The sequence below is a fragment of the Dendropsophus ebraccatus genome, chromosome 8, assembly GCF_027789765.1.
Source record: "Dendropsophus ebraccatus isolate aDenEbr1 chromosome 8, aDenEbr1.pat, whole genome shotgun sequence".
NCBI lineage: Eukaryota > Metazoa > Chordata > Amphibia > Anura > Hylidae > Dendropsophus > Dendropsophus ebraccatus.
In genome coordinates, this window is record NC_091461.1 from 54,113,733 (window position 1) to 54,127,913 (window position 14,181).

The 14,181-nt window shown below is 42.0% G+C and overlaps 1 protein-coding gene across 3 annotated transcripts in view; it reads left to right on the plus strand.

Annotated features, from left to right (window-relative positions):
• The window catches only part of TBC1D12 (TBC1 domain family member 12), a 60,535-nt gene that overhangs the window by 38,201 nt on the left and 8,153 nt on the right, over nucleotides 1-14,181 (plus strand). For 2 of the 3 annotated variants that reach the window (XM_069980379.1, XM_069980380.1), the window contains 8 exons: nucleotides 1,718-1,835; nucleotides 2,849-2,955; nucleotides 3,063-3,143; nucleotides 5,103-5,197; nucleotides 6,548-6,619; nucleotides 9,533-9,661; nucleotides 11,456-11,565; nucleotides 12,827-13,085. In XM_069980379.1, coding sequence (XP_069836480.1) covers nucleotides 1,718-1,835; nucleotides 2,849-2,955; nucleotides 3,063-3,143; nucleotides 5,103-5,197; nucleotides 6,548-6,619; nucleotides 9,533-9,661; nucleotides 11,456-11,565; nucleotides 12,827-13,085 — 971 coding nt within the window. The remainder of the gene's footprint in view (nucleotides 1-1,717; nucleotides 1,836-2,848; nucleotides 2,956-3,062; nucleotides 3,144-5,102; nucleotides 5,198-6,547; nucleotides 6,620-9,532; nucleotides 9,662-11,455; nucleotides 11,566-12,826; nucleotides 13,086-14,181) is intronic. The other variant, XM_069980381.1, reaches the window with a different exon arrangement.

Sequence of the window (14,181 nt, forward strand, 5' to 3'; positions counted from 1 at the left end):
AGAAGTGTTAAAAGAAAAACCCTGTGCAGGATTCAACCAGGTCTTGCTTGTTTACAATCTTCTCCGTTGATCTAAATGGAGAAGTCAAGATCTGAAGCGAAATGTGGCAGATTACTTGTGGATATATTGTAGAATCTGCAGCTTGCTGATTTTGAACACATAGGGGGAGATTTATCAAACATGGTGTAAAGTAAAAATTGCTCAGTTGCTCCTAGCAACCAATCAGATTCCACCTTTCATTCCTCACAGACTCTTTGGAAAATGAAAGGTGGAATCTGATTGGTTGCTAGGGGCAACTGAGCCAGTTTCACTTTACACCATGTTTGATAAATCTCCCCTTTTGGTCCTAGATTTATTAATCTGTCTGGTTAACTACCAATCACTGGTTTCTTATCTTAATGAGCTTTGGTAGAATTGACCATTGACTTTTTTCTTCCCCTTTGTTCAGATTCTACCCGAGCGCTGCGCTTGTGTACCCGAATGCCTGATTTGGCAGTGTAGCTTTATTTTTAACTTGTCTGGAAAAACCCAAGGCATCTGACTATAGTTCATATATTAACTCCTTATCGTCTGTGTACATGACATTATTTAGCATTGGTTGCCTGTGTCTGCCTTGCTCCATCAACTTGTTTTCCACGTTGCTGTCAAGATGTAGCACTTTTATTGAGATAAATTTGGATGCTACTTTCTGAACCCCATGGCGCCAGTATGAAATGAGACATTAAAAGAGAGAAATATAGATGGAATTAAAACCGGCAATCAGTAAAGCATTATTGGGTAGAGACTGTTTACAGCACACAGCCCAACATTCAATTGGAACTAATATAAATCCTTTAAACCCCATGCGGTTTCTCATAGAGAAGCTCTGCTGGGAGCGATTTCTTGCTCGATATAGTTCATCATCCTTACCCAGCGGTAGTGCGTCTTGCAGACAGAGTTCATAAAACTGCAATGATGGGGAACAGTAAAAAGAGGAGGATAAATCATAATCTGTAAATATTCCCTGACCTTCCCATTTTCTCTATCACTCAGAGGTACCATTACTTAGCGGAGAAATTTATTTTGATTAGAAGTCTTTCCGAATCTCGGAGATGCTTGATCTGCCCACACGCAGAAGCTAATGTCTTTCTTCTTAGAGCTGTCACGGGGCCGACTAGTGATGGAAAGTAATGTCATTTACAGAAGGCTCACATATCTGCTTTATGGCTTCCTAGCCTTTTAGAGCTGCTGAGGTTTATGAGTCAGTATGGGGGGAAATGAAGTTTTCTTTAGCAGTAGTTCTATGGGATATATTTTAGCTGAATATACAGATCACTTTATTGTGTTTAGATCATGCGCTAGCTATTCGATGAAGGAAGGTTGGAATGCAGCTACACCCAAAACATCATAAAAGCTGGTCATGGTCAAAGGGGTTTAAAAAAAAAAAAAAAAAGATTACATGCCCATGTAGAGAAGAGATCCCAAAACCCATTGGACTAGTAATGTGAGCCAAGATCTGCCGCCTTTCACTGAAAACATCAGGCATCCAACGGCTGTTCTTACCTCTAACCATAGGGCACATGGTGGTCATGGAGGGGTGCAAAAAAACTGCTGCTCTTGCATTTGTGCAGATGCAGGACCGATATTGTATTATATTATATTATTGAAGGCCTGAAAGCAAGTGCTAGCGTATCATTTACGATACTGGTAACATAACGTCACTGTATTCTCTCTGCAGAGGTTAAAGAGGCACAAAGAAGAAAGAAGCTAATGAAGGAAAGATTTAAGCAAGAGGAAAATATTGCAAGCGCTATGGTTGTCTGGAACACTGAAATCTTGCCAAACTGGGATGCTGTGTAAGTTTTCCCAGTATACCAACAGTGAGCTGAGCGGCTGACCTTGTCTAAAGCATGTGGTTAGTTATCATCTTGGCAGCCTGTGAAGCTGGCCCCATAAATAGACACCCCACATTCTCCACTAACAAGTTATTTGTCACTATTATTTATTGTTGTTTGGCTGATTTTGAGACGATGCTTATATTATGGTTTCCTCCTTTGTCAATGCCCAATAATGAACAAGGAAACCTCCTAGAACAGGAAGCCCTTATGTAAGCGGGCTTACTGACTTCAATGCTCTGTCACTGGAGCTAACATGATTGATTGTCTCGTCCACTTGTAAACCGCTCTGCTCATTTTCTAGAAGTCACATTTGTTCATTTAATAAGCTGATAACTGTAGTTTTATATGGTCTTTTTCATTTCGTAGATGCCTTTATATGTTTGTAACTGTACCTTCTGCATGTATATGGAAATATTTACTGTGAATCAGACAGTCTTTGCAGCGTCTTTGTCATCTAAAAAAACTTTTGACTTTAGTTGTTGAATATAGCCAGGAAGTGCTGTGTTCTGTCTCACTTCAGGAGTTGAGCTCCATTGTACGTCTATGGAACCAGAACCCTGTAGTGGGCTGGGGAGAGAAGTGCTCAGCCATGTGCTTTTCCTGGTTCTATCCAAAGATCGCTGGGGGTCTAACCACAAAGACCCTTATTTGACCAAAATGTTTGTGTCTGTGTGACGTGTAAAATGTTTTTTTTCAAATGACAGGGACACTTTCTTAAAGAGTACCTGTCACTAAAGAAAAAACAGCTTTTGACTGGGCCGTTGCAGTCACATGACAAAGGCAGGAGAGAACACGCAGAGCGTGGACTTTTCTGGTTCATCCTGCTAATCTGTTGTGGTCTGAACACTCTCGTCCCAACAGTACAATACTTTTGATGTGTCTCTGACATAAATGGACATTGTCGTTAGACAAAACTTTTAAAGCATACGATGTAAAACGTATTTAATCTTTTATTTCCTCTTTTTCTTCAGGAGAAATTCAAGGAAGGTTCGAGACCTTTGGTGGCAAGGCTTACCACCCAGTGTACGTGGCAAAGTGTGGAGCCTGGCTGTAGGGAATGAGCTTAATATCACACCAGGTAAGCTTATCCAGCTTTTATGATCCAATATGTTACTTCTTTGGATATGCTTGTACTCTTGAACGCAGGGGCTATTCTTTATACTTGCTCCTATTTTTAATTTCCAGAGCTTTATGAAATCTTCCTCTCTAGAGCTAAGGAGCGCTGGAAAAGCTTTAGTGAGACAACCTCCGAAAATGAATCTGAAGGTGAATATACTTTCATGTAATGTACAAAAATCAAATGTGCAAGGCTTATTGAAGTCTGTCCTTGGCTGGTTTTTTTGTTTAGTTTTTTAGGGGGGGGGGGGGGGGGGGGGGGGGGGGGGGGGGGAACTTTGACAGATGTAAGGGTATGTGAAAGCTAAGGAATCCGGAAGAATTACCTGCAGTTCGTGGATTCTGCAGTTCGCCCCAGCTCGCGTCTGCCCTCATCTCCACCTGTGCCATAGACTGCATTCTATGCATAGGCAGATTCCGTTATCCGCCCGAAGAATGAACCCGGATGGCGGAATCTGCCTGACCAAAGAATGGGTTCTATGGCACAGGCGAAGATGTGGGCCGCGGGTGATCTGGCTGGGTTCCATAGTGTGCACAGACCCTAAGTCAGTAGGGAAATATGAAATGGCATACTTACAGGGTTTTTTTTTTTTTTTTGCATCTTACGTTTTAGTGGCAGATTTAGGCTCAGTTTTTCAAAATAGGGACATACTCTGGGTATCGCATTTATTGTGGCATTTATTTTCCAATAGATATCTATAGGTGGGAAAAAGTGCCAGCAAAAACATATAATGCTGTGTATGCATGTTGGTTTTTCTGGACAGGCTCTGTGACTTTGAAAGAGGTAATTTCACAGGGAGGGCAAGGCTGAGCTATGAACATCATCTATTTTATCTTTTGGTGTCTGCTTTTACAGCACCACTTTAGATATCACTTTCCAGCAGTCTCCTCATCACAGACAGAACAAAAAGTTTAAGCTGCAAGGTTTCAGCATTATATTACAATATATTATGTTGGGAGTTAACCCCTATGCCTATGATTCCCTGTGGACTAAAACTTAACTTTTAATGATGTCTTAAAATAACTATAATGTGCTCAATCTACAGTGATAGTAAGTTTAAAATAGATCCAGGTGTTGGTTACCTTGCGGGCTCCCATGGACTTACATGCGGGTTAGCGGTAGGTAAGTGGTTAACAAAAGCAGCACCTCTGCCGTTGGTGCTAAACTGATGAACCAATGTTCTATCGACTTTTACTGATACTTAGTGGTGAGTGATAAGCACAAGACACACTCACCGCTCTAACCACTATTCACCTCCGCAAACTAGCTCGATATATACTAGGCTGCCACGTTTGTCCCACTGGGATCTGAGCCAGTACGCTCACTGCATGCGATTTTGTATACGCATTTTTCTACCCACACACCAACCACCTGGATCTACATAAAAAGCACTATTAAAATATAGGCAGTAATTTGAAAAACAGTCTTAAATATGGTTAACATAAAAATTTGATTTTAACAATAGGTCTTTTTTCTGATGATAAATTACCTTTAAAACCCCAAAAAGGACCCTGTGAAGTGTTAGTTCTTAGTTTCCAAGCCAGAGGTATTTCTCATTCATCCCATTTCCAGGTTTTTAATCCACCACCTGACTTATAATTTATGCAGAGAAAATTATATTGCTTAAAAAATGACATCAGATAGCTTATTCAGACTTTCATCCAGGCTTTCTATTACAGTGCCTTTGCAATGTCTTTGCATTTAAAGGGCTTGGAAGGTAAGTGTTAACTTACAGTACGATGCTTAGTGAAGTGGATTATTCATTAAGATGCCAGTAAAAGGCGACCCTGGAAGTAAGACATTAGAAGTACCGCTGGCATGTGTTCTGGTTCATTTTTATTCTGACTATAGAGCTATCAATCTCTGCTCCGACTGCGCAGTCTTGAGTCTTTTACCCTTGGAATGAATTAGTTGTGTCTTTGGAGCTATTGATCTATCTAGCATTAAAGAAGATAGATCTAGTGATATTGCTACTGATGTATGGGACGTTGTACCTATTGATTTATCCAGCATTTAATGATCTACTCTGATTGCTTATTTAGACTCGCTGAAGTGTCGTATGTGTTTCCTCAGCTATTTCCACCGACATTGTTTCTGTTTTTATTTAGATGCTGGGGTGTCAGTCGCTGACAGAGAAGCCAGTCTAGAGCTTATTAAACTAGACATCTCCCGAACATTCCCGTCACTGTATATTTTCCAGAAGGTAAAAGGCATTCTTTGTTAGTTTAATTATTAATGGGAAATAGTCTCATCATTAGAAAATACTTATAATTTACAACATTTACAGGAGGGTTACATGTACGGAGCTGAAAGCCTCAGCTTTAAACATTGGAAGGTGGGGTCGTCTTATACGTATGCCACACATTCTCTCGTCTTGCAGTGTCCCCCTGCCTGCCGACCAGGTGCGCAGGGCATACATCAGTGAACGTATGTGCAAAAATCCCTTGTCCCAGTTTCTTGGTGTTGTTTTGTAAGAAATGGCAGAGGGATTTTTACCCACTCTTTTTTTTTTTTAAACAAGTTGGCTCTGTATTGTATAGAAGAGACTGTCTAACCTTACAAGCCTCTCTATTACTGCAGCTGCAGGGGGTTTTCAGTTGTATACTCTGCTCATAGAAAAAGGGGCAGGCATAAGTACACTATCATTATTAGGGATGGTACTGCAGTAAACCGCCTTACACCAAATTTACCATCTGCAAGAGGTGCAGCAGCTGGACATAAATCTGCCCTGTCTGCACAGAAGAGAAAGGGGGATGGATTGGTGGATGAATGGGCCTGGCAGAGAAGACTCTGTGCAGTATATACACACATCTGTGGTCTGTGTTATCTGTGGACACCTGATGTGAGTGTTCAGTGGGTAGATAATACTGTACACACAGCACATATTGCACTGCCAGCACATAAGAAGTATCCGTCTGCCTGCATTTAGACCATTACACGCGCCACCAGATATCTGGGCAGTTCGCAGCATCGGAAGTCAGTCTAATAGACTGCAAAATATGGTATATGATTTTAAGATTTTCCTATCCTCAGCATTCACTTATATGACCCAAAATGTTTAATAGCCGATTCCTGAGATTACTTTAAGTTTAAACCTCACAAATTAAACGCAGGAGAAAAAAAGGTTATCAGATATTAGCAGCGCACACAGTCCCTTGAGGTTCCTTTTTCTAACTAGTATCACTGGCAGACATAAGGTAAACTGACTGTGTAAGGTTATCCTGCTGTGTACAGCTTCAGGCAGCTACAATGCTTGCTGACCTTTATCAGTATGTTCACCCATGTCCCATCTTGCCAAATCTTTGTATTTATGCCCTGAGAACAGAAGTATTCCTGCTGACAAACACACGCCCATCCTGTAAGGATATTTCAGTGGTGTGTTCTGAATAGGCTTTCATATAGATGTAAACACTGTTTTGTTTTTGTGTTTATCTTCTTTTTCTGGTTTTAATTTGGATCTCTTTCAGCAAAAAAAATAAATAAAAAGCTTCTATACCTCTATTTAAAAGAAATGAAAGTTCCAGATTTGACCATATTCTCTTTTTGGTTACAGGGGGGACCGTACCATGACTTGCTGCACAGCGTTCTGGGGGCTTACACGTGTTACAGACCAGATGTTGGCTATGTATGTTAAACATTCCACAATTGTGCTGTGTCTTCATATACCGTGTGCATATGTTTGCTGTACTTGCAGCAACAGGCTTTACTATGAAAGGGAACCAATCATGAGCATTTAGGGCTCTGAGTTACAGTATTGGTTTTATGAGGAATGCTGCAGCATCTCCTACTATATTAACTACTTATTTGCTACCTCTGTCTCCTTATAAATGTAGTTTTATTCCTTCCCGTGCTGTATGCAGATCAGCGTTAACTAGTTATGTGGGTCTCTCTCCCTTAACAGGTCACAGTTCCCAGGCTGTGATCATGCCCCTCCTCTGGGCGTGATTCACAGGCCAGGAGCCTGCTACATCATTCAGATTACAGTACGGAGGGGAGTGATTAAAGACTGGTAACTGTGACTAGTTGAGGAAAAGATGCCGCCCACATGACTATTTAGCGCTGATCTGCATTCACCACCAGAATGAATAAAACTAAGCAGTTAATATGGTAGGAAATGCTGCAGCATTCTTCAGAACATCATTACTGTACTTTTTTTTTTTTTTTAAGGTTTTATCAAGGTTTAAAAAGATATATATAATGCATAGTGCTTTCTGATAAAACATCACACCTGTACAACAGAGTGGCAATACCAGACACCAATTAGCAACAAGAGTGGTTCTTTTTCTGGAAGAAAGTAACTGCTTTTGTTTTTTTTTTAACCCTAACAGCACGGATATGCATGTATTGGTGCTGCCAGTTTCCAGATGCCAATCACACAAGCATTACATACATACCTCTGGCAATGCTGTGTGATCTGGCATCTTCAGAAAAATCTGTATTTCAGACTGACTGTATCAGAGAGGCGGGTCTGTGACACTGCCTACACTTGCCCCACTCTCCGGCCACTAATGTGTCTTCAGGCCGTGCCCGCCACCTCCAGAATGATTAACAGATGAACCAGCTATTAATTTTTCTGTGATGATGCGGGGTGGCCTGAAGACATAGCAGTGGCCAGAGAGCAGTTCCGTATACTGCAAGTTTCCTAGGCTCCCGTTATAATGCACAATGCTCCTATTAGCAGTTTATAGAAGAGAAGAAGGGGCAGAGCACTCAGTGCTTAGTGCATCTGCGCCTTCATTCTAGCAATCTGGCATCCCAGAACCCCTGATATACACTTGCTAGGACATGTCAGAAGTTTTTTTTTTTTTTTTAATGGTAGCGTGTCCTCAGTGAACACTAGAGGCTGCAAAGCTCTGGTACCTTTATATTGATGGCCTATCCTGAGGATAAGCAATTGATTCTTTTGTAAGGCTAGATAACTGCTTTGAATGTTTAAAAGTCTGCATTCACTTCTGTCTTTGATTAAGAGGTAGAAAATGCTGACTCTGAAGTAAACTTGTATGATTAAGCCCTGATGTGTTCATACAGGAAGAACTATAGTCTGCAGGCTTAGCAGAAGCTGTCATGATGATTAATGTGCATCTCAAAACTGAATACCTGCACGGCAATCATTAAGGCTAATAACTAAAGTACACAGCAGTTTCCAGGTGTATACCCTACTTTAGCCCAGAAACTACCCGATGCCGCATGGCTAATGTTTGCATCAGCTTACAGGGTCAACTGAAGTATATAATGTTATTCTGGATAGAATTGCTTCTTACAGGATCATTAAATCTTAATGGAAACTTGGTATTGAAACCATGTTGTTTTAGATTAGGATACAAATATGATGCCCAATAAGTACTAAACTAGTATTTTACTATATGTGCCTATCTGGAGCACATCACAGCAGTAGATAAAAGAATCTTGGGAAGTACTGATTGGTGCCTATGTAAAAGTGTAAAAGGTTATTTTAGGCGTTTCAGCCACTTCCTAGCTAGGAATTACTTATGGGAACAGATGCTTTCTACTGCCTTCTAGAAATTGACAGTGTGTTATTAGCTGGACAATACCATTCCCTTTGTCAAAGGGGAGTGTCTCTGTAGTTGGACTGTAGTTACTCAGCATTGATTGGCTAGTGTCTGATTGTGTTGGGACATGCCTCCAGCAGGTAGCGCCCAATTATAAATTTACTTATAAATTTCCAATAAGAATAACGGAGTAATGGAACAATTCAGAGCCAGGTTTGTCTTGTCTCATGAGGAGTACATGTATTTACTAAAACTGCCCCCTTTTTAGTGATAAATACAAAGATGGATGAAAATAATGTAGAAAACAAAACTTTGGTAAAAACATAATGTAGCTAGTTTGTGGTGTTGCATTCACTATAAAATAGTACTTTACTTGCATTGCCTATTGAGCAATTCCCACTTTTTTGAAGGAAGACACTTTTGAGCTTAATGTCATTAGATTACAATGAACTGCACATGTGATATATAGGTTAGACAGAATTACAGTAACAAACATTGGTCACTAGTCATAACCTGTGAACTCTTTTTATAAAGTCACTTGTTAGGTAATGGTTAAACCTTTGCTGCCAATGGGAGACATAATCCCCAGCCTGGCATGTTTACGGACTTCTGTCTGAGATAAGAACTCTTATCCACAAGATAAGGTCTTTGATTTCATGCCCCGGACCCAACCCTTTAGACAGCAATGATTAAAGTCACCACTATGTGGAAGTGAGTTGCACAGCAGAATAATCGGTATCCCTTGGCCCATTATGTTTTATTGCTCTCTTGCAGATCATCAATCTCCAGGTTATTGCTGCACAGATATTACTGATGCTGGATATTCACTCCCAATTATCTGTTATATTGAGCTGCTGTTTTATTGTGTAGTAGTGACACGTGCTTCCTGTTTACCATATACAGCCATCGTTTCTATCCATCGGAGTGGTTGCATAATCACTTGTACAGCTGTAAGCTTGGGGAAGTATGACATAGTTGTTTATTAATGACCTGCTTCTGTTCATTTCTTCTTCTTCCTCCCTCTGCAGGTCCAGGGCATGTCCTTCATCGCGGCAGTGCTCATTCTTAACTTGGAAGAAGCTGATGCATTCATTGCCTTTGCAAATCTCCTCAATAAGCCATGCCAGCTGGCCTTCTTCCGGGTAGATCACAGCATGGTACGCCATACCAATATCTCCGTCATGTGATACACACTCACAGAGCCTTTCTTCTTAGTGGACTTTTTGGCTTCCTGACTTGGCAGTGCTGATAAAAGAGCCTTTTACTGGGACACAATGTCTTCTATGATACAGAGGAAAATATTTTCTCTAATTGCGCAGTTTCAGTCTGAATGATGCTGATGGGACATATATCTATAATGTAACAGATACAAATACTAAAATGGCATTGTGCCTGTTATAATTTTTTTTGTATTTTGTGGTATTTGTTTTTATTATCTGCATAGACCGTCATGTGCAATGGAGATTTCCCAAGTGCATGCAATGTATTATGTCTGGACTGGTTACAGGCATTGTGCTTAGTGTATTGAGCTACAGTAGGATGCTATACAAATACACTCACTGGCCACTTTATTAGGTACACCATGCTAGTAACGGGTTGGACCCCCTTTTGCCTTCAGAACTGCCTCAATTCTTGGTGGCATAGATTCAACAAGGTGCTGGAAGCATTCCTCAGAGATTTTGGTCCATATTGACATGATGGCATCACACAGTTGCCGCAGATTTGTCGGCTGCACATCCATGATGCGAATCTCCCGTTCCACCACATCCCAAAGATGCTCTATTGGATTGAGATCTGGTGACTGTGGAGGCCATTTGAGTACAGTGAACTCATTGTCATGTTCAAGCAGAAATCGAGACTCATTAGACCAGGCAACGTTTTTCCAATCTTCTACTGTCCAATTTCGATGAGCTTGTGCAAATTGTAGCCTCAGTTTCCTGTTCTTAGCTGAAAGGAGTGGCACCCGGTGTGGTCTTCTGCTGCTGTAGCCCATCTGCCTCAAAGTTCAACGTACTGTTCAGAGATGCTCTTCTGCCTACCTTGGTTGTAACAGTTGGCTATTTGAGTCACTGTTGCCTTTCTATCAGCTCGAACCAGTCTGCCCATTCTCCTCTGACCTCTGGCATCAACAAGGCATTTCCGCCCACAGAACTGCCGCTCACTGGATGTTTTTTCTTTTTCGGACCATTCTCTGTAAACCCTAGAGATGGTTGTGCGTGAAAATCCCAGTAGATCAGCAGTTTCTGAAATACTCAGACCAGCCCTTCTGGCACCAACAACCATGCCACGTTCAAAGGCACGCAAATCACCTTTCTTCCCCATACTGATGCTCAGTTTGAACTGCAGGAGATTGTCTTGACCATGTCTACATGCCTAAATGCACTGAGTTGCCGCCATGTGATTGGCTGATTAGAAATTAAGTGGTAACGTGCAGTTGGACAGGTGTACCTAATAAAGTGGCCGGTGAGTGTATATTGTTACCTCTTGGAAACTGGAAAATATCTATTATCTATAGTAATATTGTAAAAGGAAATCTGTCACCAGCCTTATGCTGTCCTATCTGAACGCAACATAAACTCGGTGACTGATTCACTGTCACATTCATGAGCTGTCGCTCTGGACCACCCACCACTGATTGACAACTTTTTGCCAGTACTGTGAAGTGACAGAAAGCCATGAGTAAGTGGCAGCTTGCAGTCCAGAGCAGCATTTTATTTTATCCATACAACCTTTATAGGCACTACCTGAGGTTACCGTTGTTTGGTTTGATTGTGAAGAAGGGCAGTAGTTTCCGTAATAAGGGAATATGGAGCTATGAAAGTTTTAAAATGAAATTTTTAGTGTAAAGATGAAGTTATTTGGTTGTATGGCTTAATAAGACACAATAACGGTTGTGTTCCGACATATCTCTCCAGGGTCTATCATGTCTCCTTCATCTCTCTTCTTTCTAGATGCTGAAATATTTTGCAGCGTTTGAAGTATTCTTTGAAGAGAATCTCCCCAAGCTTTTCCTGCACTTCAATTCCTATAGTCTTACACCAGACCTCTACCTGATAGACTGGTATGTTATATAACACCAGGGAGCCCTTCTATACTGTTAGATAGAATTACCTACTGTCAGTCCTGTAAGTTGTATGCTTCTTGTCTCCACCCTTACAGAAACATAAAAACTAGGAAGTAAAACTTTCTTAACCCTGTCCCCCATACAGAAACAAGTGAGGCACTCCAAATATTGCATCTGGAGCTTTGTTGCTGTATAATGATGGTGGATTTAATACTTCCTCGCCCCCACAGCATCATCCACCCTGCCCGCTCCACTAATAATCAATGGACCTGGTGGCTGGATGACACTGTGGGGACAGGGCAGTGCTTATAAGGGTGTATGCACATGGAGTAATTCTCACAGAAAACTCAAAGCTCCCGCTTCCCTCTGTGCTGGCTCCATAGACTTCATTCTATGGTCAGGCGGATACCGCTGTCCGCCCAAAGAATTGACATGTCAGAGCATATAATGGAACCGATTGCAAACAGCGGATTCTGCACAGAGTTTTCCGTGAGAACTGTGTGCATATACCCTTACAGCGCAGAACCAGCACCCCCCACCTGCAGCAGCCATCTCTGCAGAGGGGTAGCCTCCGTATTTATTAGGGACCTAGTAAGAGGAGTAGATGGGGGCCATTTTGGTGCACTAAGAGACAAAGTAATGTCCCCAGTGCACCAAACTGGCTTAGTAGCATATCAATAAAGCATCTGTTACATAAGAACAGCGCACCCAATCGGCACAGTAGAGATACGCTGTGCTACTTTGTGGCTTCTCCTAGAATCTATCAGCATGTTAGGGATGCCCTTAACCTACTTTTCCTCTTACCTCTCTACACTATGGAGGTTAGGATATAAATAGTGGATCTGACAGCCTCATACTTCTTCATTGCGCTGGTTTTTGTCTTATTTTTCTTTTTTTCTTCCCATCGCCCAACAGTCTTCCCCCCCCCCCCCCCCCCGGTGACGGAGCAGAGCCCAGCCGACCCCCCCGGTGCAGACACATATACTTACTGCATCCATGAAGTCCCAGTCCGGGAGCCTGTCCCACCGCAGAGAGATCCCCATCCGAAGTCGGACTCATTTCTGATGAGCGCGCGTGCAGCCTCAGTATCTGATATCTCTGTGGCAGGACAGGCTCCGGGACTTCGTGGATGCAGTAAGTATATGTGTCTGCATCGGGGGGTAGGCCGGGCTCTGCCCCGGCATGGGGGGGGGGGGGGGTGACAGGTTCTCTTTAAGTCTTTATGCTGTCTTTTTAATGTCTCTGCTTTTGCCTACAGGATATTCACTCTGTACAGCAAATCGCTGCCACTTGATCTTGCTTGTCGAGTGTGGGATGTGTTCTGCAGGGATGGTGAGGAGTTCTTGTTTAGGACTGCTCTGGGAATCTTGAGACTGTATGAAGAAATCCTTTTACAGATGGACTTTATTCATATAGCACAGTTCCTCACAAAACTGCCTGATGACATTACATCCGAGAAGCTCTTTGGCTGTATAGCAGCTATTCAAATGCAAAACAGTAATAAAAAGTGGACCCAGGTTAGTAGGAAAGCCCAGGCTGTTTTTCTTTAGATAATCTGTTTTGCCTGCAAGGAGCTTTATGATTTAAGATGCTGATCAATTTTCTTAAGGAACTGTACATTATTACCAGCGATTGTTGAGTATGAACATGTGTCCCTTTTGTGAAGAATACAGCTATGTAATTTCCTCCATATGGTTACATGTAATCCAGGCCTATTTCTCCAACCTCTGCAAATGTTTACAGGGTTTTCTAATTATTAGCTTCAGTATTATGTTATCAGATTCGCCATGAAAGTAAAAACTGTTGGACATTAAGGGACAAGTGCCATGAAAAACTTTCTCCCAGTAATTGAAGCACATTACAAAGTTATATAACTCTGTAATATGCTTCAATCACCTATCTGCCTCCCTTCCCTGTCTTTTCCCCCCTCCACCCCCCACCAGGAAGTGTAAGAAACTCACACAGACCTGATTACTGTCGTCACCGTCACCAAGCTCTTCTCTCAGCTCCTTCTCCTGTTACAGCAGCCTCCCCCTCCCCTGCCTTGTCAGATGACTCAGCTTGCTCAGCTCCTATTGGCTGAACAACTGCAAGCCATCATTTGGACTGGGGAGGGGGGGCTGCTGTAACAGGAGCTAGATCAGCCCTCCTGCTGATGTCTCATCCTCACAAGAAGGAGCTGCCTGGTGACAGCAGTCATTAGGTCTGTGTGAGTCAGGACACTTCCTGGTGGGGGGTGGAGGGGGGAAAAGACAGGGAGGGGAGGCAGATGGGTGATTAAAGGATATTACAGAGTTATATAACTTTGTAATGTGCTTCAATTACTGGGAAAGTTTTTCATGGCACTTGTCCTTTAAGGACCCACACATCGTAAAACTTTCATTCCTAAGGTAGTGAAAATCCAGTTGTGCATACTGTTTCCTCTTTGTGGAAAACTGTACCTGCAGTGTTTTATGTAAGGTTACTAGTGTGCAGCACAATTTCTAGAAGACTTATACTTTGCGTTCAGCACCAGAATACCTTACGAAACACTTGTTCTTCACACTCCAGTCTGCATATTCCTGTGCATTAGGAGACTGTATTGCCACCCTGTCTCCACAGCTATAGAATGAT